General features: G+C 43.6%; 1 protein-coding gene and 1 pseudogene across 1 annotated transcript; one reads left to right on the top strand and one right to left on the bottom strand.

Moving 5' to 3' along the window:
• Positions 1 to 1,774: 1,774 nt before the first annotated feature.
• LOC135906495 (glucosidase 2 subunit beta-like) lies at positions 1,775 to 25,343 on the bottom strand. Its single transcript, XM_065437903.1, has 14 exons — positions 25,158 to 25,343; positions 24,665 to 24,781; positions 24,031 to 24,126; positions 23,730 to 23,787; positions 22,816 to 22,933; positions 20,420 to 20,549; positions 16,108 to 16,292; positions 15,563 to 15,652; positions 12,657 to 12,749; positions 9,644 to 9,818; positions 5,949 to 6,018; positions 4,621 to 4,785; positions 3,905 to 4,004; positions 1,775 to 2,359 (listed from the first exon to the last, which is right to left on the bottom strand). The coding sequence occupies exons 1-14, from the start codon at positions 25,309 to 25,311 to the stop codon at positions 2,210 to 2,212; spliced, it is 1,701 nt and encodes a 566-aa protein (XP_065293975.1). The 5' UTR covers positions 25,312 to 25,343; the 3' UTR covers positions 1,775 to 2,209.
• On the top strand, positions 20,118 to 20,298 carry LOC135906563 (U2 spliceosomal RNA; annotated as a pseudogene).
• Positions 25,344 to 26,011: the final 668 nt, after the last annotated feature.

Raw genomic sequence — 26,011 nt, 5'->3', positions numbered from 1 at the left:
GCCTTAGTAGTAGCGTTGTTATGAGCGCCAGATTGACGTTACGCGACCGCCAATAGTAGATGCGCGGGAACAAACTGCGCAAGAAAGCACCAACCATTTGAGCTTTGGCTTTGCACTTGCCGAAGATTACCTCCAAGATGCGGCACGTGGCCCATATATGGGCAGCGATACAGCAAAGGTCGAGGAATGGAGACGCACGCGCAGTGGCGTAGCATTAGGGGGGGCGGGGGGGCCGTGGGTCCCGGGTGCAAGGGGCCTGTGGAGGGGGGGGGGGGGTGTCATATACGTCTGAAGACACTCCTCTTTCCGCCGGCTACACCCGGTGGGGGGGTGACAGAAGGCCTATGGGCCCTGGGTACCAGACGACCTAGCTACGCCACTGCGCACGCGCTATAGCTGGGGGAGAGGGCGGATAGGTGCACTTCCGCTGTCCCCCTCTAGAACCTGCTTGTGATCACGTCACCGCACCGCCTACCCTTTCACCACCCCGTTGCGCTGAATGAATCGTAAGCTCTCGTATTTCTCCGCGCACTGCGAGCTGCCGCGCGCCCCGTGACCTCCACAAGTTGTTACGCGACAAACAGCGAACGCTGTTTCCTGCATTCATACTGGCACGCGCACTTCGACGGTGTTTTTGCCGCTCGAACTTTTCATATGTACAAACGCTTGCAAATAATTTAATCTCAGCAACGTTTTTATAGATTTTTTTTGCTAGATTTACTGGCCATACAGGCTCCAAGTACATGCTCGAAATGGTAGAAAACTTCGTTAAGAGGAAGCTTTAGCTCGGGCCCAACTGCGACGCGGCCTATTCAAATACATGTAAAACGCAAAAACGCTTTTCTGAAATAACCCCTGGACCAATTTTAATGAAATTTGTTGCATTTGAGAGAGAAAGTTAAATTCTAGTGACTGTTGGAAGCGGAATTTCGATTTACGGCCTGAATTTTGTTACAAGGATTTTCAAAAATTTGAAAGTTTGAAAAAAAGAATAGAAGCACGAAGTTTGCAAATAGCTCTGCATCAAGAAAAGATATCGCGTTTCTGTATATGGCATTCATCAGATCGTTGAAAGCGGACAAATTCGGTGCGTCATTTTATAAATTAGGTGAATTTGTGCCATTGTTTACAAGGGTTCTGCAAAAGCTGCATTTCCATATTACTAAATTCTTTAGATTCATTAGTAACATATCAATGTTGTCCGCTTTAGATGCACTATTAGATGCAATTTACAGAATTGTTTTATTAGTTTCCGTTACTGAGTTAGAGTTGTAAACTTCATAGTTTAATTTCTGAAAATTTTTTATTTTTGCCAATTTTTAATAAAAAATTGAGGACCTAAATCAAAAATTCGAAACCAACAGTCACTAGATTTTAAGATTTTAATGTAAATGCAACAAACCTCGTCAAATTTGCTGCAGTGGTTGCCGAGAAAAACGAATTCTCCTTTTACATGTATTTAGATGGGAGCACCCGAGCTAAGGCTTTAGCTCGGATGCTCAAAATTATTGTGAAGATGTACCTCTTGCATTGGTTAGCTGCCGCTTGGCTGCTGCTCGGAGAGATGCGTATGGGTAGTACAGCAGCCCAGCTGCCATGTCGCTTGTCCCGAGGGATGGTGAACTTCATGATAAATGGGCTGCTTGTCTTTCAGGCATGCTTTCTAAGTGAACTATTCTCGTGGTCTGTGCTAATACCATTTAGCTCACAATGGACTACTTGTTGAGCAGCCCATTGAAAGCATGCAGATTGAAAGAACTCTCATAGGCCGAGATTTTAAAAAAGCATTATCACACGCTTTATTTCTTACAACAGGTAAAAAAAAAGCAAGAAACATCAAGTATACAGGACAAAAGGTCAGTGCTTGTTGAACAGCAAAAGACTTCCACCGGCTTGAAGGCAAAGGCGGTAGGGAAAGAAATGGGGGTTGGTACTGCCTTCCAACAAATGTACAGAAGGCCAGAAAAGAACCAGACAGGCAGCCGTAAAACCATTTTGTTGATCTCTTCGTGAATTGAGACTCTACGCTGTGCAGGTCAATGCAAACCACGTCATAACAACCCTGTGCGCATTGCACGTCTTTCCCTCCCTCCTTGGCTACATCCACGTGTATCCCTGCGCTAGTGAGACGCTTTTATTGGGCCCCTTCTGGAATGGTATAACATGGATGCCCACCCCTATGACTGTGGAACATGTCAATGAGGATCTGTTAAAGTTCTTCGTGGACATGCGACTCTGTAGGCGTGTCAGTTGGCACGGGGGTACACGCCGCCGGAGAGCTGAAGTCGAAGTGGTATTCGCATCGGTTTGGCTCTGAGGCCGACGTCAGCTGGTTCTCCAGGCCACAGTGAAGGTCAACCTGCGCAGGTCATGACACACGCACAAAATACTTATTAAGCTGAGCAGAAACTATCAAAAGAGGATGATTGTCAAAGTCAAGTGATAGCTTCTCAGCACACCAGCCTTGTTGCTGTAGGAGACATTTGTTAGCTCTTTGGTTAGTGCTATGAGGCATGTTGGTGCTTCGGTGTTGCACTGCCTCCAAGATCAGAGCTTGTTACAAACCACGTTCAAACTGCCCCTTTATGTGACACACATCATGCACTCGTATCATGATTGGCCTGCAAAAGATGAATTTGAATGGAGGTGTTGACAGAAGTTTTTGTTTTCCATTTTTGGGGCAACTGTGTTCCAATGACAGAGTGGGGGGCGAATCGTGTGTCCCAATGAGAGACTGAGAGCAAATTTCGATCTGCAAGCAATCCGAGGAGCAGTTGAAACTGCACTGCAAAAACAGGTGGAGTAGACTGGAACTCAGCATGACGTATTTCGTTCAGATGTGCTTTTTTGTTCTTTTGCTGCTCACTTTGCTTGGTGATGTCGTGGTAGACGTGGCTTTTGTAGTAATGAGGGATGCCACAGACGACTTGTCACGATGTGCGGCATTGTTATCGCTGTTCAGATATTTCAGGTTCTGTTGGAGTCTGCATCCAATGAATAAGATGCAGACAGCACTTTAGAGCAGGCATATGACAGGTTGTTTCGCCTGCACTGGCAGTGAACAGCTGAAGGACAACATTGTAGTAACCAATCATCTATAGTGCTAGTACAACATTTTCTGGCCAACATTGCACATTTTTATGCCAACAATCCCCAGTTGGTTGCAGGTAACATGCTGAACAAATGCAAAATGAATGAACACAGCAACAATACTACTAGACGTCTGTAGAAGCAAAGTGAAAGACACAGCGAGGAAGCTATGTCTAACTACCTGATTATTGAAATGTTTTTTTCCAGTTGTTTCTGTGCTTGTGAAAAAAAAAAAGGCAAGCAAGAAAAGGCTGCAGTAGGCTAACAAACAATTTGAATGGCCAGCTGCAGTCCTGACAGCACTTAATTTATAGCCAAGGATAAAGTGCATGATACAATGCAGCTCGCTGACCAAAAAAATGCAACGCAATGTTGGAATCAAAATGACGCAAAGCTTGTTTGAATTGGCGAGGTAGCAGCAGTAGCGGATTACATGAACACAGCCTCGTTGCCTTTAGTTGTTAGCTGTCTACGCCATGAGTTTGAAGGCGATGTATGATGCTTGTCGAGGGAAGAAGGTTAATGAGAGGTGTGTGCACAGGGAAGTACAACACATACTATATAAATACATTAAAGGCTTCATACCCCTTCTGTTGCATCGCACGTCCATTTCAAGGATTGGCCAAGAATGGGCACATACCCAGTACCAAAGTTGTCTGTCTGGGCACATATTTAGTGATCGAAGTTGTCTACTAGGTGATAGAACAGCTAGCACATGTAGCCACCCAAGTTGTCTATATATATCCACAAATTTACCACTGAGGAAATGAAAACAAATGCCAAAGAAAGCTTTGCTTTGAAATGTGCTGCTCACCACAACCGATCTTGCAGGCCCGTTCCAGCAGGTCGCACCGCCGTCGTACTTCATCTGGCTGTACTTGTTGTCATCTGGTCCATTCCAGCTGCCCCAGCGTCTGCATGTAAACAATCCAAAAAACACTGACTTAGCCGTCTACAACATTGGCCTGCATTGTGGCCAAGGAGGCAGTACCCCGAATTGTGGCCTCACAGGAATTATTGGCAGCATGCAAGGAGGTGTGACACGAACCTGGTGAAAATGGCTGCATGCATTAGCTTTTTGGGAAAAATATTTTAAAATTTTAAGGCCGAAACAACACTAATGCATGACAGCTTAAACTTTTTCAAATGGGCAAATATTTCTTTTTTTATTGCATATGAATAAAAATGTCGGAAAGAAAAGGCTTGACACTGCCAAACACAACAAAGCAGTCAACGTGTCTGGACTGCGCTGGCTTCACTTTAGGATTGCACCAACTTATAGCCAGATGTTCAAACAATACTGCGGTGCCAGAGTTCCTTCTTGCAATCTTAGTAAACTCTATGCAATTTAACAGGCTTCTCCAAAACACCTTTTCACACACTGAAAGACTTTGTTATGAGCAGGCCCTAACTGTTCAAGAAAAAACAATATATAAATAAAAACACTGCCCAATCAAGGCTTTGCTACAGTCCATCACTGAGGCATTCTCAAAAGAAGAGAGAGAGAGCTAATGAAAGGGAAGTGCTCACCCTAGGCTGGTCTCGGCACCTCCGGCCTTGGGTGCCTGTGACGCCTGGTCAAAAGGACACAGCTTGTATGTGTACTCCCGGTCGGTGTACTCAAAGCACTGCTCACGCAGGGCTGCGTATGCGTCATCGGGGCCGTAGTCTGTGTCGAGGGACTGCTCCAGTTTCCTGCATCGCAACATGGCGCCAAGCTTATGCATGCTTCACTTCTGTTAATTCGAATTTATTTCAAGCCGATTCAACCTAGACTGAAGGTCACGGCTAGTACCCCACATATTTCTATGGACCAACACTTTTGTTATTTCGATCCCGAAATTGGTCCTTGCTGGATAATTTGAAGCTTACTGGTCAACATGCACGATGCAAACCCCTATGGTGATTTTCACAGCTACAGTGTCAGTCTTGGTGGCTTAGAGTGCAGCGAATGTGTAAATGATGATACGCTATCTTCCACGAAACAATCGAAATATTGGCCTGCCTTCGGCAGCATTTATTCGATGACGGCACCTTGCAATGAATGACCACCATGTTTACCCAATGCTAAAGCGTATGAGGAATGAGAATGAGAACGAGGAACCAAAACCGTGGCTGCAATGCTGGCAACAGCCTGCAGTCACAACTAGTGGCATCACCCCTACCATTACAAGGTGGTGACAGAATAACTTCTCGTGTAGGTCGGTGATGACAATGTGACACCTTCATTACAAGAGCTCATTCAAAAGCAAAGATTATTTTATGCTCACCACTGCCGCATGCTTTTGACATACTGGTGTCTTGAATCGCATTACGAAATGGCGAAGTGGTTAGCCTATGTGTGTGTCGCTATGCCACTTGTGACGGTTGTGGAGTCTTTAAAGAAATGTGTAGTATACAACACAGTTGTGCGAGATCTTGCAAAAGTGATAGCTATCTCCAAAAGTCATTGGCCGAAAATACCGCTCTGGATCGTGGTCGAGCACAAGATGAGCCAACAGTAGCCGTCAGAAAAACATGCTCTGTTGCCACTTTGTGATGGCAATGACGTTGCGTATGATGGCTCTGACAGTAGCCTTTTGCTAACACCGCGCATGCGGTTTTGGTTTCATATCTGATTGTAACGTGCGGGCAGTTTTCGGATCCACTCTCCAGGAAAAAAGGTGTGCGTTTGATTTGGGTAAATACGGTAAAAGAATTACAGGAATTACGGAGTCAAGGGAGTCTGGAGATATTATGCTACACAGGTTGTCATGGAGAGTTTCAACTAAGCCTGATGCTCATTTGAATTTTTCTCCACGGCTGTACTATCATTATGGTCCAGCGGACAATTTGCCATTTCTTGTTTTTATACACACCTGATTTCAGACTCAAGGTTCCTGACCTTGGTGTCAGCTTCAGTGAACTCGTCTCGTGCTTTCTTGGCAGCTGTATAAAAGAAATTCGAACATTATATGTTTTTACACACACACACACACACACACACGCACACACAATTTGAGAACTCTATCGTTGCCTGCAAATTACGCTGACAATTCATTCATCTCTAAACACTGAGCTTGTCCAACCAGTTCCACATATACTATACAGGGTGATAATTTTCAAATTTTACGGCGTTTTTAAAAATCCCCCGAGACAGCGTAATTCTTGTCGCTGAGGTGAAGTATTTGAAGAGGTGGACATTACTAGTACAAGAAAACGAAAGACATTGAACTAATTAACATCCACATTATTACATTACGGCACATATTGCAATTTACGTATTGTAGCCGGTGATCTCGAAACATGCGTCAACTTGAAGTGAATCGCCAGGATGACACCAGTTTCGAGATATTTGCCCAAGTGTTGGATGAAATACATGGGCATACCAGTCACTTTTGTGCTTCAATATATAAAAGAGCGTTTAGTAAAAAAATTCAACAGTGCATTTTGCAGCGAGTACGGTGGCGCATATCTAGAAATTGGTGCGATTCTGGAAATTCTTTCCATTTGGATGTGTATCACAAGCTAAATGGCTCCAATGAGTAAACTGCAATATGTGCCATACAGTAATTAATAAGTTAATTGGAAAAATTTTGATAATTACTTGTATACATATTCCAATTTTTCGTGCGAGTGATGTCCGCCTCTCTGAACAATCGAGCTAAAGGACTAGAATTATGCTATGTGCAACAGGCGATTTTAAAGATTCTATAAAGTTTAAAAATGATCACCCTGTATATTACCCCAACATCAGGCTCTTAACAGGTAGTGACAGCTCAGCAGCAATATCCTAGCTATCAGTGAACTTTCTTAGGAAAAGAGTGTGCCAGACAGCGGTTCTTCAATAATCTGCAAGAGACAGACAGGTAAATTAATTTACAGGTTTGAGTTCAGTGCAAAACAAGTCTTGGCCTTCTTTTTCCAGGTGTAATACATATTTTTATTATTACCTTATTTTTCCTCCATCATACATTTCCCCTCGTTTCAATCGTGTACAAAAGGTGGGAATAATGTCGTGCTTAACGCAAACATGTTATCGATCATTTGTACCCTGCACCTCACAGGACTGAAATCACCTTCCGGGATCAGTCACATCCATTGCTCACTATTCCCAGTTTCATAACGTTTTAAACACAAGTGTATTGCAACGTAACTAACCAAGTATGTAATTATATTTGTTATCGGTCATTTGCTTAAGTTTTTGTTGCTTCCCTCTTTTATCTCATCTTTTTTAGCTAACATTGTATTAACAGAACAAAAAGCTGTATCATGTTTTTTTTTCTCCGTATGTTCCACTTTCCTCTGTAATGCCTCTGGCCCTGAGGGTAATACTGATAAATAAATAAATAAATAAATAAATAAATAAATAAATAAATAAATAAATAAATAAATAAATATAAGATGCCAACAAACATTGACACCAAGGACAACACAGGGGAACTTATTAGTACTTACTGGAAGCATTAAAGAAATGATAAATTAATGGAAATCAAAGCGGATGAAAAAACAACTTGCCGCAGATGGGGAACGATCCCACATCTTCACATATACAGTAAAAGCTCGTTAATTCGAACCGCAAGGGGAAGCCGCTTCAGTTCGAATTAACGAAAGTTCGAACTAACGAAAGTGAAGGAGGGCAACAGTACACTGCGATTTGGAAGCAGTAGAGCATGCCAGAAATTTGGCGTGTCAAAAAGTGATGGCGTGTGCCGCGGGCACACGCCATCTTCAAGTCGAAGCTCTGGGTCCGACTGTGCCACACCACCGATGTCCACCGAAACGAACGTTAGCCGACGCTTAACACCGTCACAATGAATCGCGACGGCCGATACCTCTTAAGCTGAAAACAGAGGTGCACAACCGGTGAAGACTGTCGAGACAAAGACGCTGAACATGTGAAGGTGGCGAAGGCCCTGATTCGGTGGTTCTTGATTGCAAGCGCAGCTGCGACGTACTTGATGCGCTGTGTTTTGGAGCTTGCCGTGCCATGCTCCGCACAACATTAGCAGCTGTACAAGATTTTCAAAGCCTCCGAGATTCGCAACGGGCAAGAAGTCTCGGAGGTTACATAGAACAGAGAGGCGGCAGCCGCCGCTGCCTTCTGGCTGACCCCGCGTCGGTTAGATTTTTTTTCGATTTTGCCTTCTCTCGCCGTTCTCTCCATTTCGGAGGCAATACAGCCTTGTGTGTAGGCAGTAGGCGCGTTTCTGTGGCCGTGTGCCAGGCGAGCGTAGTTCGAATTATCCGTGAGGGAACCTTCTCGCGTTCGAATTAACGGACTTTTTTATACATGGACTTCTGTGGAGCTTGGCCGGACCAAATCGTACAGTTCGAATTATCCATAAATTCGAATTATTGAAGTTCGAATTAACGAGCTTTCACTGTATGTATTATAAATCCAAATGAAAGAGATAAGGGCTTAGCAGATCTTAGAATTGCATTAGGAAGCTGAAAGCATCCCAAGACTGCCGTAAGAGCCAGCAGTGTAGGCTTTCAAGAGGTGCAAGAAAGGTCAAGGCAAATGTGATACATCTTTGATGCTGCAATACTACGACCCTGCAGACAACCACTAGGGCTCATTCCATGCCAATTGCCCCAACCATGGGGCTCGAGAAAAATAATTTCTAATTACAATATATATATATATATATATATACGCAGGTGTATACACATTACTTTAACAGTATTTCTCCAAAATATTTTGAAGGGAAAAAAAATTTTTGGCCAGATGAGCGCCATTTAAATTTCACGAAATGATGGAAAACCAGGTGCAAAATAAATTTGCCAAAAATCGACCGTGTTCCGGATTTGGGGTTTTACGTCGTCTGAGCATTGTTCTTTCTATAAAACAGTTTCACAAGATAACTTCATATTTTTTACCCCTTAGCACTGATGTGAAAATGCGCAAATCCTAGTGTTTTTGCGAAATTTTTTATGATAGACGGGTCAGGGGAGAAAACCTGGAAGTACTTTTATAGAACTGTCACCAAGGCTTCTTCTAAAATTTTATTATTGTATGTGATGCTCACAGGTTTTCCATCATTTCATGAAATTTAAATGGCGCTCACATGGCCAAAAATTTTTTTCCGTTCAAAATGTTTTGGAGAAATACTGTTCATGTAAAGCTTATATACCTGTAAGTTTTTCGTACTTTCTTGTGAGAAATGATTTTTCTCGAGCGCCACGGTTGGGACAGTTGGCGTGGAGTGACCCCTAGACCTTCATAAGACAGCAGATTAAAGCTAGTGAATGCATCAACCGTTGTACACTTACAAGGCTGTTACGTTTATTTTCCAGATTGGTGAAAAACATATGAATGGGTTTACACTGTGCTGAGGTTCAACTGTATTAGAAGGCAAGGAAAGCTTAAAGTCTACGGTGCATTTCAGTTTTCAGTACGGCGCTTTAGTTTCAGCAGCGTTGACTATCAGGCCTTTTTCGAGTTGAGAATGTGGCGCAGTGCATATAAAATATGTCGGCGTTGAAAGGGTTCAAACATTCACCTTGACTTGCCATGTGTACACGCTGTACTGATTAGTGGTATTGACTAAGATATGGCCGCAACAGCTACCTTCCATGAGTGCCTTGGTCTCCTCGTCATACTCAGTGGTGTCCACAGTGGATTTTTCCGTGGAGACGTCTTCGTCCTCCTTGGGTGGGAACTTAGGTGGTTCCACCTCATCGTCTTCATCTTCTCCTTCGTCCGTGTTGTCGTCGGGAAGCTCGTCCTCGTCCTCCTCTTCCTCCTGTGCAGGCATGGAGCACAAAGGTACAGCATGCTCAAACACAGATAGGAATCGCACACGCTGTGTTTACCCAATTACAACACACCTAGAGTGCACCTAGTCACTGATAACTGGAAATGTTGTGTCGCCAGCGCAGCGACACGAAGTGAACACGCTGCACCTGCCCAGGCCCCATGCCGATAACAACCTTTAATCAGGTGAACATTGTTTATATACATAAGTGCTGCAGCACCATCTGTTCAGTGTTCCATGACCTACGTCACGTATGAATGCCAGTTCGTGCGAAGGCACAACACTACAGGCAAGTCAAGAATAAGGTGGCAAGCGTTCTTTAAAGGAAACACATGTAACATCCTCTTGTGACTCGTCTCGTCTGTAATCCCCCACTACTTTCTTATCCCTTGTGACTATGTAATCGCTTTCACTTTTCTCAGATGCTTCCTTTCCAGGAAACCCTGCCCACTGTTGGGGGGAGCTTTATTTTGTGAATCGGGTGTGAGTGGTAGGTCTGTGAAGGGATCAGTTAGTCCTATTCAGCCCTTTTCCGTCACATCTCAACAGCGGTGCAAACTTGCGTAATAAACAAAGAGGGGTGGGCGAATGTTGTTGAGGGAGTACCATATTTGCACGTAGGCTACGTTTACCACGAATATCAAGCAGGGGGGGACTTGCAGTCTTTCGCTCTCTCTCTAAAAAAAAAAAAAAGAAAAAGAAGGAAGGACGAGTGCTGACACCTTTGTCACTGTCAGCGAGAATGGTGTCATCCTCCATGACACCCACCAAGGTTACTGGACAAACGGCTTCAGAAATGCCTGTGACACAATCAAACATGGTAAAGCCCTTCATGGATTGCGCAGCGATGCAGTGAGTGACATTGAAATTTGTTTGATGTGCCTGCACAACAGCACTGATTGTGTTGCTCAAGGCTGCAATGAACATGCTGTAACCACAATAATGTGGCACTAACGGCATTCTAAATGAGATGAAAGATGGTCCAAAATGTGCACTGGCAACTCCCAGCTCGCTTGTGTGAGGTGAAGTGGTAGTGGGCACAGTGAGCAGGTGGAAATAAAGTTAAAAAAAAAAGTTTTATATAATTCTGTCACGAACCTGATACTAATGCCAGATGCAATTCTGAGACCAGAGGTTAAAAAAAAAGGAGAGAGAGATGAAACTGTTATATTTGCGCAAATATGATATACTACTTTGTGCACAGAGTCAGTCGAATCGTTCTCGTAACTGCTTTTTCAAACGACTAATTTTGTTCAGTGAGTTGTCTTGGAAGTTTTAGCCGTTTGTCAGGCTCATTATTGTTGAACAGCTAGGGCTCCTCCTACACCTCGTGCCGGTGTCATTTCTAGGGGAACTATTTCTTGAAGCGTGGAGGGACAAACGGCAGGCACATCGTGCTTTTTCGGGAGGAACTGCTCCTGCATTCTTGACTTGTCACTGACCAGTCTTTATGCGTTTTAAGTGACAGAATAATGCGCACCCAAGCCTACATGAACACCTGATTTTTCAAAAGAAATGCCACCATTCAGGTTGTTGCCCGTAACCTTGCTTTCATTGACAAGTCAATTTTCCGGCCTTCTGAGTGCAGAGTTGCTGCAAAAGCATCTTTGTCGACCTGGCATCAAACCAACTTTCTGCCAGCAACTCCATGACAGAATGTAGTTAAGCCCAGCAGCTTAATCAATGCTGAAGTGGTGTTACTTGCTGCTGGCCAGATTGGAGGTAATAGTCGTGTCGAGCTTGCTACCATTATATGGTTGCACCGGTAGACCTCACTGCCGATCAGGCCTGAGATCATGAGCACGAGCTAGAAGAATGATGACAGTTGAAACCATAGCAGGACTTCTTTTTCTCGAGGAGGGGGGGGGGGGGGGGAGGAGAGGCCCAGTTTCTATGGGCTTTTAGACAAAACTATGTGCGCGCAAATGTTACATGCACTTGATTTTATAACAAATTTAACATGCCTTTTGATTACTGTAATCATGAATGAGATCAAGCCAAAAGATTTTACCTTCGCAGAAGGAAGATTAATTTACACTGAATGTTCATCATCGTTAATTTTAAACAGCTTTTTATCATGTAGTCCTCAATACAATCCACAGTGTTTAATATTTCAAACTTTTTTTCTGACTCCAGAACCATTACGAACGAGGTGATAGCGCATGCCTAGACTAACCACTTTCCCAGTTTGCCCTATGACATATGCAACTCTTCAGAGTGCTGGAAAAATTCGATGTGACTGTTGCCAATAGTTCAGCATGTAAAGTAACTTCTCTTGAATAAGCTCTAAATTTTGAATGCCGTACGTTGTTGTCACCATTCTACGCCAAAACTTGCGCCATCACCTCATGAGGACAATGATAATCTGACAGTAGGCTAATGCTAATTCCACAAATGCACTTTTGGTTTCTTGCTTCCTTCTGTAACATGCAGGAAACTTAGAGGCCACATTTCTTTGAAGAAAGATGACCAATTGAATCTCGTAAACAAGGCTTTCATTTATTGTGAGCTGCTATTTTTGCTTCTAAATGAAGTTCAAATTATATGGTGAAGCGGAGCCTACATCAGGATTTAAATAACAAAAGTTGGGGCCCATAGAATTGTATGGGCGCTGGCCGGGACTTTCACTGGAGATTGAATATTTACTCAAAAATGAACCAACTATGGTTGAATTGACAGAAGTCCATAGTATAGTGCAAGCCGGCATAACTATAAGATTATATAAAGCTTGTAGCACCTAGTAATTGGAAGCTATCAAGAAAATTATCCAAAACTCATTCTACCCAAATTTGCTGCCAATGAAAGCAACGCAGATGATGTGGATACCTTGTATGGAGGCATCGGCGTGGTGGCAGTGGCCTGTTGCTCCTCCGCAGGTGGTGGCGGCGGTGGCGGTACCGTCTCTGGAGCAGGAGGCATCTGCAGAGGATTGGAAATTGTCGGGTTCAGCATCCCAAAGAAACAAGCAGGCTATGAGAAATGCTGTAGGGGGGAGAGGGCTCCAGATTAACTCTCTTTACCCTGTGGGGCTCTCTAACATGAACCTAAGCCTAGCCACTGAGTACCACAGCAAGTGTCTGAGGAAAGATCTTGAAATTGGTCACTAAAATCATACACTTAAACAGTCGAACCTTAATACAGCAACCACTGATATAACAAATTATTGGTCATACTGAAGTATATCTAAAATGTTTTTCAATGACAGTAGCGTGTAATGAACACTGTATTTGCACGAATCCAACATGTATATTTCTTGCAAGAAAACTGGTTTGAAAATTGCCTGCACTGTACAATGGGATATGAAATTCAAGCAGCGTTCACACCATTGGCAAGAGCCTACAGTCAAAGCCGTCAGATGCAACATCATTGCTATCACAAGATGGCGACAGAGCATGTTTTCGTGAAGGTTGCTGTGGCTTTCGTTTTGTGTTTGACTATGACCTGGAGAGTTATTCTCAGTCAATGAATTTTGGAGATACTATGAGATTTCTAGTTAATCACCCCCCTATCTGTGCACAGTGCCAGGAATGCTTTTGGTCGCATACTTTGAGAATGCTGATAAGTAATCACTCTAGAATACTGCCCCTGTGTGCATGGTATCTGTGGCCTGTGAAGCGCAAATAGAAATGACGAGACGCTGCTTTCATTATGAAAGCTCAATTAAAAAGAAGTTTCCCTTCTGTGAAGGCAACTTCTGCACATCATTTGTTTCTCATTGCGAACATGAGGGGAATGCTATATTTTTATATATTTCAGGCGCATGTTACATTCAAGTGCTCTTTTGTATCCCTACTTCACACCCTCAAAAATTGGGCATGCAGTAGAATCGTATATGCAAGTACGGTATATGCTTATAACGAATATCAGATATAATGAAAGTATTTTTGTGTCTGATGTGATTTCTATCACAACGAGGTTTTACTGTATTGTGCATGTACAGTGACACTCTCTTTGTACTTTCAGGTGAGGCATTTAAAAAGAAAAATTTAATTCTGGGGTTTTAAATGCCAAAACGATGACCTAATCATAAGGGATGCTGGTGAGGCAGTCTTAATAGGATTCAGACAAAGCAGACTAATTAAGACAAGCGGCAAGGGACGCTGAAAATCTATTAGTCTTTTTAGGAGTTTTACAGAAGTGTGCTAAAAATTGTAGTAAACCAAGTGCCCGAACTGTCCAGCGTAACAAAGTGCAACTCTGAGGGCATTACACAAATGCTGTACATACTGCCAAAGAAATTCTTCACAATCTTTTCTAAATGTGCATAAGCACTAAGAATGCTATTTCACTTGGCAGCTCCCAAACAAGAACCATGAGACTAACTACAAGCGAGCTTGTGTACTATCAGCCTAAATCCACATGTGAAGCAGTCATAATTAACTAGAATGACTTCTACATTTCCAACTTCATTTGCATTTGTCACAATAACTTGATTCATGCTCTGACGCCTAGATTTTGGGCTGTGTCATGTTTAGACAACTGTTCATGCACCATCGAATATTCATGCTTAATAGGTGTTCCTATTATATTACAGTGAGCAGCTGTCACGAGTTCATAAAATGGTCTTTCGAGCTTGTTGGACATGTTTTCACACCAAATACTATCACCATCTTTGATGTTAGCCCATTGAGATTGCACAGGATAGAAAGACATAAGCTAACAGACATCTGCTGCAGGTGAAAGTTCTTGCAAAATTGGAAATTGCAAAATGAGGAAATTACCTTGACAGAGACATGAAGGAAAAGCAGTGCGACACTGGTTTTATATGACGGTGTACTGCGGCACTCGTGCTTGAATGCTCAGAACTGTGCGGTTGTTATCGAATAGGTATTACATACAATGGTGCAAGCACACATTTATTGCGGCCTGATTTCCTTGAACTGCTGTAGCTTTAAGGAAATATTTTCAACCTGGTAGGACTGGTGACTGAAGATAGATAGTATCTAAGCTGTTTAGGATGTCTTAACAGCTACTTCCATTTCAAAAAAGAGAGAGAGAAAAAGAAAGAGAAACCAAGAGGTAGTTTACATGTTGACTACAGTTGAACTATATTATAGAAAACCTCAATTCAGTGAAATCCAATACAACCAACTTTTACAATATAGTAATCTCAGCTTTATTGAGTATTACATACTATCTCCATTTAGTGAACTATGGTATCGTAAATATCCGTTGATTATAGCATGCACTCCAACTTACATACTTCATAAAATTATAAATGCAACGCCGTTGGTGGTTCACTCGTCAATTTTCATGGTACGAGAGTAATGGCAATTTGTTTTCATTTGGAAAAAGAACATTTGTTCCATGCGAGCTGCAAGTGATGAGTCATAACTCTTGGTTCACTATCACAGGCCTCATCACTCCTGAAAACCCCGAGCATTATCTGTGGTAGCCTAAGAGTGGGTGCAAAGCTACTGCAGCTCTCACAGCTACAGCTACAGCGATGTATGGACTGGACCATAAAAATTTGTAATGCCACTGACGTTAGCTTGTCACTATTATTGTAGTTCTAGTTTCGTACTCGAATCTAATCTGGATTTCATCTTTTGGTAATGTTGGTCAGCAGTTTTGATCCTGTCAATGACTTAGCCAATTAGTGCTCATTGAAAGCTTCACCAAATTTCTTGATCACACTGAAAATGGTGCACCAAACACAGTACAAAATTGTAAGCTACACGTCCTATAGTGTCATATACATGTAGTAGTAACCTTCCTGTAGCCCAACTTACCTTGCTTGTGCTGTAGATGGGCTTCATGATCATCCAGCCTGTGCTTGAGAACTCTTCCAGGCCCATCTCATCTTTCATGTGCAAGAAGAACTGCGCAAGGTGGGAGGGGGAGTGAGGGAAAGGTAACAGATGCAAACACCAGCCAAGTTAATGTATGAACACTCAGCCACGCCGAGCTCATGCAGCCCAAAGCTGGTGCGTGATCTCGTCCTGTGGCATTGGTCTATGTATGTTTGTAAGCAATTGGGGTCATGTGGTCAGCAAATATGCTGGTGTGTTCTGCTTTGGCTGTCGTGCAACAAGAGTTTGCAAAAGTCCCTGCTGTGTCCTTGCGTGAGGTCTTTATCCCATGGGACTTAATTAGCAGTATATCACAAATTAATAATATACAACACATTTTTTTTGCAGTCAACTTTGGTTACTGCCAGGGCATGTACAGTGACAACAGAAGCATACATGTGCGCCAAGATTAGTATTGCAGAGCTGGTGGAACATCATAAATGAACAAATGGAAAGTAATTGCAGATGCCTGTTGCAACAGTTACCTTGGCCTCCTCCACAGACACGGTGCCGTCTCGGTTCTGGTCGAAAATTTTGTTCTTCTGCAGCTCCTCGACAGTAAGCATGCCATTGCCATCCAGGTCCAGTTCACCAAAGGCCTCGCGCGCATTCGCCTTCTCCTCTTCCTGGTGGCGCTGCATCTCCAGTTCCTCCTGTTCCCGTTTTCGCTCTGCAGCAACATTGCAAATGACCATGTAGTACTATGCTACCTATGTAAAACTTGCATACACTCAAGTTCAACGACTTGAGAAAAGTTTCACTAAAGGATGCCACTAACATCGATACATGCCCAACTGACGGCTAAGTTAATTGACAGAGACAGCAAGAACAGCGACGAATATTGAACAAAAGAGTTTCTAGTAGGTCATCAGCAGTTTCGTCTGTGAAGCAGTCACAGTGACACATGTGGTGTCAGCAGGTAGCCATAAACCTGACCTGAAAAAAAATTAGCTTATGGGATTTTACACGCCAAAACCATGACCCGATTACGAGGCATGTCGTAGTGGGGGACTCCAGAAATTTGGAACACCTGGATTTCTTTACCGTGATAAAGCTGACTTGGTTGAAATTTGACCTTGTGATCGAGAGCATTGAAAGGAGAGCGCAAGCCAGAGTAAAGGAAGAAGAGGCTTTGTGTGTCCTGCTCTATGCTACTCTATCTTGGGTTACATTGTAGGCTTATGCCTCAGGAGCGAAGAAGAAATACAGGTGACCCAAATCAACTCCAGGAAAAACCGCAAGCTGTGGCTTCGCGTGCCATGAAAAGGCACCATCTTTATTTTCCTCTCATGAGGGCATGCGCTATCCGGGTTTTAGGCACTGCCCAAGGGAGGGCACTACAGAGCCGCCCACCTAGACTAGAAGTTGGAACCATACTGAGTGCCGGTTGTGGCACTCTAGTATGAGGTCAGGCGGCAATGCAAGGCTTTCCATTATGGTCTCCACGTGAGCCGGCTTAATGTGGTCTAAGCTGGCTGTCTCTTCACGGCCATTTTGTAGAAGGGTGGCGGTTTTCGAGATGCGGTGGAGGACGTGAAATGGTCTGCCGTAGGCTGGGGTTAGCGGTGGTCGGACAGCATTGCGGTGCATGAAAACGTGTGTTGAAGTCGTCAGGTCAGAGGTGCACGGAGACTGTATTGTGGTGGGAAGGACGGGACAGAGTGGGCTGGAGGTCTTTAACACAGTCCAGGAGGCGTTATAGGAATGCTTGTGGCTGGGTTGCTAGCTGCATTGGTGTAAACAAGTCTCCGGGGAGACGCAAAGAACTACCATACACTAGCTCTGCTGCTAAGCACTATAGGTTTACCCGGAGAATGGCCTGTAAGCCCAGGAGCACAAGGGGCAAGGCGCCAACCCAGGTGGCGCAATTGAGGCAGATGGCCAGGGCGGCCTTCAACATTATCGACTACTGAAGCAAATGACGATTTCGTAACTGCTCGATCGGCAAACTGCACCTTCACAGCACCACCCTCCTGGCTCTGTTTCTCAGAGCAGTGACTTTGGCGAACACAAAGGCCGTATCTGTGCTGAGAACACCTAAACACTCTGAAAGAGTGGCCACATCTCCAAAACATCAAACACAAGTTCGAGTCGAACACCAGCATAAGTTCAGTGCCTTGAAGATGAATACGAAAGAGCATGACAATCCTTATTTTTTTTTTCGAGGGTGCTGAGAAATTTGTTGCTGGCAAGGGAGTAAAAGAAAAAGTTAAGAGCGGCAATGGATGAAGAAAGGAGAGGGAGGGTAGATTGCTAGAAGGTGTCTTCTATTGCGCTTTGTGGATTCCTTGGCTTTTGCATGCTTTCTTCCAAACCACTAAAAAAATTTTACAGGCCTGAAAAAAGTGCCAATATTAAGGGGCACACTTTGCAAGACGCCAGGCCATACTTCCCGATTAGTATTTTGAATAAAGGGGTGAGATAGGGTGAGTAAATTCAGACTGGTTCCCATGCAAATCAAGGTATTTTTCTTTTTAAAGCACTGTTTTTGTGGTAGAAATGCAATCTGTTTAAAGATCTTGTCAGGCATATAGCTCTTGAGGTGAAGCTGACAAACAGAATTCTGCAATTTATCTTTTTCTCATGGTTTTATTCCTTGACATTGCATAATTTTTGACAGATTTGCTGCAATTTTTATGACCTTCTATTTGCTAAAAATTTTCCCGACAATATATAAGCTGTCTAGGGTACTAAAAGAGAGAGACAGAGAGAGAAGGAAAAGGAACAAACCTATAAATCGGTTGGAAAGTGCCTCCTGAATACATGACACAACCCTCGACTTCAAGAAGCAGGATGTAGAAAGTGTACAGAGCAGGGAAATGCTTTGAAAATGTCATGGCACACATAGCACACATGTGCATTACACACATTTGAAGCAATTTTTAGGCGAGGAATGAAATATTTCGTGCTAATCTCAAGCTTCTTAGAGGGACACTCGAGATAAAAACTAAAATCAGTTTAGACTGACAAAGTAATCTTTTGAACTATTTTTATTAACACGGTAATAAGTTGATTATTACAAGAGAAAGTGAAAGTTCCTTTTGAAGTTTGTGCTGAAATTACTGCACCAGAGTGCCAATGTGATGTTGAGAACTTCGAAGCATTCTTTCATATTTTAACCATTGGCTCAGAAAAAGTTATGGAATCTAGACAAGTTCAGTCTCTGGCTTTTTATGGAATACAATGTAGTCCATCTTTACTAGTGTTACCAAATCTTAATCAGACAAAGGCAGGACGGGGGAAAGGAGGGGGACGGGGGGAGGGTCTAGGCTGGTCAGCATCAACTCTTTCAGCACCAGGAGCTGCCAGTTTGTACGTGCAACTAAGCTGCGCAAACTTTTTTAGTCCCACCATATTGCGATTTACATCACGAAAGGTGCAGTAATTGCCTTTCTAATATGGCCACCAATACGGACAGAGTTACTGTGAATGGTTGGGGCCTGCAACAAAACTAGAACCATGACAAAAACAACATTTTTACTCAAACATACATGTCGGTGCAACAGAGGACAAAAGAGAAGAATCCTATCAGGCATTACAGAAAGAAAATCTGGTTTATTGTCATTCAGTAGAAGTAGAAACAGCAGAAGTCGGGACATTTGGCTGTCCCGACTGCGCCAAGTTAGTACTTCGAACTTTTGCTGAAAAGTCTGGATGGTGTTGCTACATTCAGGCTGGTTGGCAACCCTTATCTCTACCGATAAATAGTTAACTAGGCTCCAGCAGGTGCCATAAGAACTCATGACATTACAAGAGTTGGTGTAGAAATTTTAGGGGGCCAATGCAACTTGTGTTTTGTGTGTTTTCTGGCTTACTAATCCTCTTCTCATGGTGACAGTGGCTTTTCTGGTATCGTAAAAAGGAAACTTACTAGCACAGCTCAAATTGTTTTTCTCTTTAGTGTCCCTTTGAGTAGACATAGCGCAAAACACTGTTCACTTACAAAAAATTCAGTGCCATTGCATTCTGTGAAGATGGATGACCAGCAAAGCTGTATATGTGGGCCCCTTAAATGCCAACTGCCCACTGCCGTGCATCACACGCCGTTTGCACATAAATGGAAGGTGAGGTGCAACTAGTCGCTCCTCCATGATGTTCAGCCTCAGAAGATGATGAGGCACCAGGGGTACACGTACCCATGTATGGTTGTGCAACACGACATGCACCTCACCACAACTCCCACAGCACACACTGCTTCACCACAGCCAAGACGATTGTGCGTTGGTTGACGTCCCGCAGTGCAGTAATGGTTGGTCAAACACAACACAGGCCACACGAGATTGGTTCCCCAGAAACTACCTCTGAAACCTGGCTGTTGCTCCAGTGAAATGTTCCAAGTTTGCGGGATCGGGGCAACATGGACGGTCTGCATTTCTTTCTGTGTCGCAGTCCTGGCGGGCATCATGCTTACGGGATCGCCACCACGGGAGAGTGGAAGGAAAGGAGATACGCAAGCACTTGGAACGCTGACGAAGAGAGGATGGTGCGAATGTAGACACAGCCGATGTGGGTCAAAGTGTAGTATCTGTTCTTATTGGCTGATTATCCGATATGGGTTGTATTTGGACCTAAGATATTAAACAAATCTTTGCAAGTTGGTGGAGTGCTTAAAGCCTCCTTCAAATCCACTGCAGGCCAGCAGGTATTGCACTATGCCCACGTATGGGAAGAAATTCTCACTCTACATGGCTGTGACCCACGGATACATTTTTCATCATGACCTAGCCATGTACAGCTTCGCTGTAAAAATATGTCTTTGGCAAGACTGCCAGTCCCCCCACAGCCTTTGCAACTCACCGGCATCTGCGTCCTTGTACTTCTGAAGGGCTTGGGTCTCGGCTTCCATTGCCTGAGTTTTGACAGCTTCAAGGGCCTCACGTGACTTGCGTGCTTCCTCCACACTTCCGCGCAGCTCCTCGAGTTTGTTCTGCACATTAAGAAAGCTTAAAGCATGAGTGAAGCATGCCCACTCACTTTGAAAACTATCTTGCAACTATACAATGGCCAGATTAGGTGAATTTATTGTTGCTGTTGTAGTACAGTTGCACCCTGTCATAATAATGTCACATCCAACACAAAAATACCTTAGTTATATCTGATATTCATTTTAGAGTATATTCATTACATGCAGATACTGGCAAGACATTTTACATTTAAATTGTTATATCGCTGTTCAACTGCTGTTAGTATGCCTTCAGAATGCAAATAAGTACTATTTAGGTGCATTCGATTTACTGACCACCGCATTGCTGCATTCAGAGAAATCAAGTTTACTACTGCAAAATAAAAGTGCACATTTATATATATTTGCTCATATACAGAAATTAATGTTAGGTGGTGTTCGCCTAAAAAGGATAACAAAATATTGCAGAACAATGTCAACGAGTTTCCAGATATATTTTAGCTTGTTCAACAAACACAACACTCTACTATGTGCCTGTGCTGTGAGATTAGTTTCATTGCTGTCAATTTCATGGTGCACCAGGTGCAATCACGTTTTAGTTCAATCTCATTTATGAGCTTCGAAGTTGACCTAACATTCAGTTCTCAATGGCATTATAACATGTATCATATAGTGTGAATAAGCCTTTTTTTGGTGAAATAGACTTCACTCGAACTCAATATTTCACATTGTTTAAAAATTGGAAACATAACTAAAACACCAATGCATTTCATTGCAAGTTTAGAGATGGCAAAGCAGTCGCACTTGGCACCAAGTAATGAAGACTCACAACCCTGGCTACAGTAACCATACCAGGACTTATAGCTGATACATCCTCGCAGGGGTCAAAAGTGTCTCAAAGGCATAATCACTTTCGAAGACGGTCCCAATTATTACAGTGAAGCTGTATTTGGCTGGTTGATTCGTACATCCGTCTGTCACCTGTATGCCGAAAACTCCGGCACAACCGCATGCGTGGGGAAAAAAATAAAAAATAAAGAGGCATGCATTTGGCTGCGCCAGTAGTGGCGCCATTGCTCTCCGTCACAGTTTCTCTTCGGCTCCAAAATGGGCAGGCTATGCATCATAGGTACTCCTGAGGAGCAGGCAGCTTTCGATCAGCAACGCCGCGAGAAGAACCTGGAACAAGCTCGTCTACGCCGTCCCGATACTGCAGCCCAGGCACAAGAACTGGCTCGTGCAGCTGAGTGCAAGCAGCAACGGTGTACTGAGGATCGGGCAGCCTACCAAGCTGTTGTTAATTGAACCATCAGGATTAACCCAGTGATAACCAGATTAACCCAGTGATAAACACCGGGGCCACACGTTTCAGCTTCGCTGGTCAACTATCTGTATGGAATGCTTGGGTGGTGATTTTTTAATGGTACGTTACGAATGTGAAAAACTTAAAAGCAGTACCTCCATGTAGGTGGACAAAGTAACCGTCTAACCATGTTTTTTTAATGGTAAAAATTGCTTTTTTTGCCTGAGCAAGAGGCTCAAGATGTGAAACAGTGTTGTAGGCTGCCATGTTGGTGCTGCATCCCAGATTTTCATGTGTATTTAGTGGTATTCGAAATGTACTTCACAGGTGGTTTTCATCCCCTATGACAACAAGAAGGTATTTATCTGATCAATGTGAATTTTCTCAAACGCTGATGACACAAACATGAGTATACTACTTTCACATACTTCTGCAGGCGTATGACTTCATACCCGAGATCAATTTCTTATGCAACCTTGCGAAGTTAACTTTAAAAAAGACTGAAGCCAATGTGTAATTTTGTCCTGTTGTAACAGTGAACAATAGAACTGCCAAAAATGCTATTTAAGGATTTAACTCCTTACGTAGTGGGTAAAATTGTGCTCAGTAAAGCAAACAACAAATGAAGCACAATGATAGCAGCGGCCACAGTTTTATCATCTAAAATCTGATTTACATGTTGAACGTGCAGGCTACTGATATACGACTCATTGTTCATTCTAATGTAAGAGTTCGCGCTCACGCAAGTTCCAGAATAGACACCAACATTCGCTTCACGCATGAAATCTGATTGTACAGACATTCATTTGGCATAGAACGGACGACAACGTTCAAGAAAGCTGCAATACAGGAAGGCACATCTTGCACGGAGTATAATATCTTGGCAAAGTGGCTAGCCAGTGAAAAACAGCCACCAGAAAAACATACAATGTATGCATGCCAATATAATGCACGTAAGAGGATACATAACCAGACAGCACAGCCCACCTTGCAGTTGAGTCGGTGCTGTTTGCCCTCGTTGGCCATTTCCTGCTGCAACTGCAGACCACGTGACAGAAGCTCGCGCATCTTCGCTTCTTCCTCTCGTGCCTGCCGCCCAAGCTCGCTGCAACAAGTCAGAGCTTCAGTCCCGCCTCTGATGCCAACCGTGGCTTGCCATTCAACGCGTTCCGAGTTACCGCAGTTTCTAAAACATGAGCCTCCAAATATGTAATATAGTAGGAGGCTGTGCTGACAGCCCAATAGCATCACCAGATGAACGTTATGTTGTTTCCTAATCATGACAATGTAAAAAAATATTAAGGAATTTCATTTTTCTCCTTTTGTGTGAAATTGAAAAATGCACACTGTTTAGAAAACAACAATTACATAGTGCAGTGTCAAGAGCTGCATGTTTTATTGTGTTACAAAATGAAATGGCATTTTCTGCATGCACTATACGCGACACATAATAGGCAAATCCCAGGCACTGTGATGCACATCTCGTCAACGGGGGTTGACAGTTTGCAGCATACATCTTGCAGTTTCCTTCACGAGAACCACTTTATTCAGAGAACGCCGAGAAAAAAATTCTTCATGATAAACTTGGTATTTGCTTTACAGTTGAATCTCTTTGGGATAAACACGAAGTAACCTTAAAGTTTAGCTATCCAGAACTGTGCAATTTGTTTTGAGAGATGTCGCAGTGGAGGGATCTGGATTTTTCTCGACCATCTGGGGTTCTTTACTGCGTACCCAGGCACAGTACAATGAAATTGTTTCATATCACCCCCACTAGAATGGAAAAAGTGACTATAACTGCACAACCTGCCTTTATGGTTGGCATTTCAACCAATCTTGAGGAGCAATTTTGATTATGCTTAGTCAAAATGCCAAACAACATCAAGTGTACAGACACTCACAGGCAATTGTTGACACAGCCAGCAGAGGTCGAATACTCGTCACTGCCGTCGCAGCAATCTGAAGTAGAAGAGATAAAAAAAAAAAAAAATCAGTTCCACGTTGTGGCAGTTTTCGCCAGGTGCAATGGTTGTGCAAGTACATGCAAGTTATGGTGCAGAAAGATTAAACCTTGGCTCAATGAATATCATAAGGTAATGTTTTTATGACCACGGCCGATATCATCGAGGATATGTCTACAGTGTTGTTTAAGGGCGTCTGCAAACAGTGCTAAGGCACCGGTGGATCCAGAAAGAAACTCACCACAAATGCCATCATTGACCCAGGAGGAAGGAATGTCCCTGCCCTTGTGGCCTAAGTTGTTGCAGTGGAACTTGCCATTGATGCAGGCCGATGTGCCTGCATAATAGGCATGATTTGCACCATACATTCCACAGGTGCTTGCGAAATCTGTATCATGTCTTTCAGCGAAGACTGATCATGTTCACTAGCGGACCTATGTTTGATGCACGAGAGGCTAAACGAAGCCAAAGGAGACGAATGTATCGCTAAACAGACGGAAACCTTTAATCTGACAGCAGCAATTAAAGCGCAAGCGTACAGGCGCACCTGGTTGGCGTATACAAAAAGTGTGCCTACAGACACGCAATACTGTCACGATTTAAGAAAGACGCGGATTAAAAGAAAAGAACGTATCAATAGTTACAGTAGATTTCCAGAAGCGACGTCCTTTCATGCACGAAGTTTTCGAGCACATAACAGCGGTTTTAATGACAACGTTTACAATAGCAAGTCGGGTTCCCGGGAAGGGAGCTTTTTCTTGCTTCGGATTTCCTCTCCGAAACGGCTCGCCTGGTACAAACAAAGCACGGCGGATTTTGATTTGATGGCCACCTTGAGTGCGCTCATAATTTATCAACAAGAAAAGGCTTCTCACCTGGTTCGTCTGAGCCGTCTTCACAGTCACAATAGTCGTCATTCACCATAAAAAATTCGACGTCCCTCTTGCCGTCGAAGCACGTGAAATTTCTTGTGCGGTCGTATAAAGACGCATCTGCAAAGCGCACGGAGGGAGAGAGGCGTCAGAAAACAGTGCACTTACCGGCCCTTTACAACGGGGCGATAATAAATTGCGCGACGTTATCAACCGCAGACATGACGTGAGGGGACAGAGCATAAGGGGGAAGCCGGTGTTTGATTTTTCAGGCGGTCAAACGAGGTTTTAACTCTTCTACGTCAAATGTGCTTCAGTTTTAGCTCATTCCTGCGAAATGTGACGAGTAAAATGCATGCGTGCGTCGTTTCAGAGGAGATTTGCAAATGCCGGTTGGATCACAGCTGAGCGGCGGCGGAGGAGGCTGGGTTGCGCACAAAAAGAAAACCCGTCGCGCCGCTAAAGAGATACAAACGAACGTAATGAGGAGGCTTACGTTTAAGTGCGACACCGCGAGGTCTGGAAACTCTAATAGTATCGTCTGCTAGACACCGCGCTGAGACGAGTAGCAGCGCGAAAATTACGTAGGAAACCATCTCGCGGCTGGTACACGGCATCGCTCCGGCTTTGCCACGCGTGGTCGCCGCCATCGTTGTGCCGGAAGTGACGAACCAGACTGACGAACGACTCAGCATTCCGCTAGAGTACACTTCCGCTCACTTGTCTGCGAGCGAGTGCAGTAAAAATATCTTGCATTTATAAAGTAAGCGTAATAATTATGGTTAATTTGTTTTACTTTGAAACTGAAAATGATGCTTTTTTTTTCTGCAAGAAGAGATTGAAGAGACCACAGCACGTTCTTCCGGCTGCTTTAGGCGCTACAAGCGTAATGGCTGTAGTGGCGCGCACTTTCAAAAGTGTGTTTCGTGTGCTTTGGCGCGGTCAGCATTAAATAGTAAGTTGGTTAGGTATTTGTTGGTTACGTATATTGACGCCACGAAGTGACAAGGAAGTGAGCAAATTCTGGAAATTTTCGCGAGTTTCAGGTGTACGTTAAAAGACGAAGCAGTTGCTCTAGTTTGTGTTATCCGTCATATCTGGGTGTGTCGAGTCTTCGAAAAGGAGGTAGCCGTTACCATAGTAAGGTGATAAAATATTCTTTATTTATTACTGCGCTAAGCAGTTGTGAGCTAGATAGCTGGGCAGCCATGCAACAACACAGCTACTTGTCACGTCTCGGAAACGAAAATAAACTCATTGCTTTAACTCGGCTTGAACCAAGAGCCCCATGGTCTTGATGAAAATGCTCTACTAGTCTACCACTACTTGACAACCACAAGTTGAAGATAA

This window comes from Dermacentor albipictus, chromosome 9 (genome assembly GCF_038994185.2).
Source record: "Dermacentor albipictus isolate Rhodes 1998 colony chromosome 9, USDA_Dalb.pri_finalv2, whole genome shotgun sequence".
NCBI lineage: Eukaryota > Metazoa > Arthropoda > Arachnida > Ixodida > Ixodidae > Dermacentor > Dermacentor albipictus.
Note: the sequence above shows the minus strand (reverse complement) of the source record. Positions and strands in the feature narration are given on the sequence as shown.

Coding starts and splice junctions, on each gene's coding strand:
- LOC135906495 (XM_065437903.1), bottom strand. CDS start 25,311: ATGGCGGCGACCACGCGTGGCAAAGCCGGAGCGATGCCGTGTACCAGC. Junction 22,934..23,729: donor GGCTGTGTCAACAATTGCCT/GTGAGTGTCTGT, acceptor GACTTGTTGCAG/CGAGCTTGGGCGGCAGGCAC. Junction 2,360..3,904: donor GGCCTGCAAGATCGGTTGTG/GTGAGCAGCACA, acceptor TGACCTGCGCAG/GTTGACCTTCACTGTGGCCT.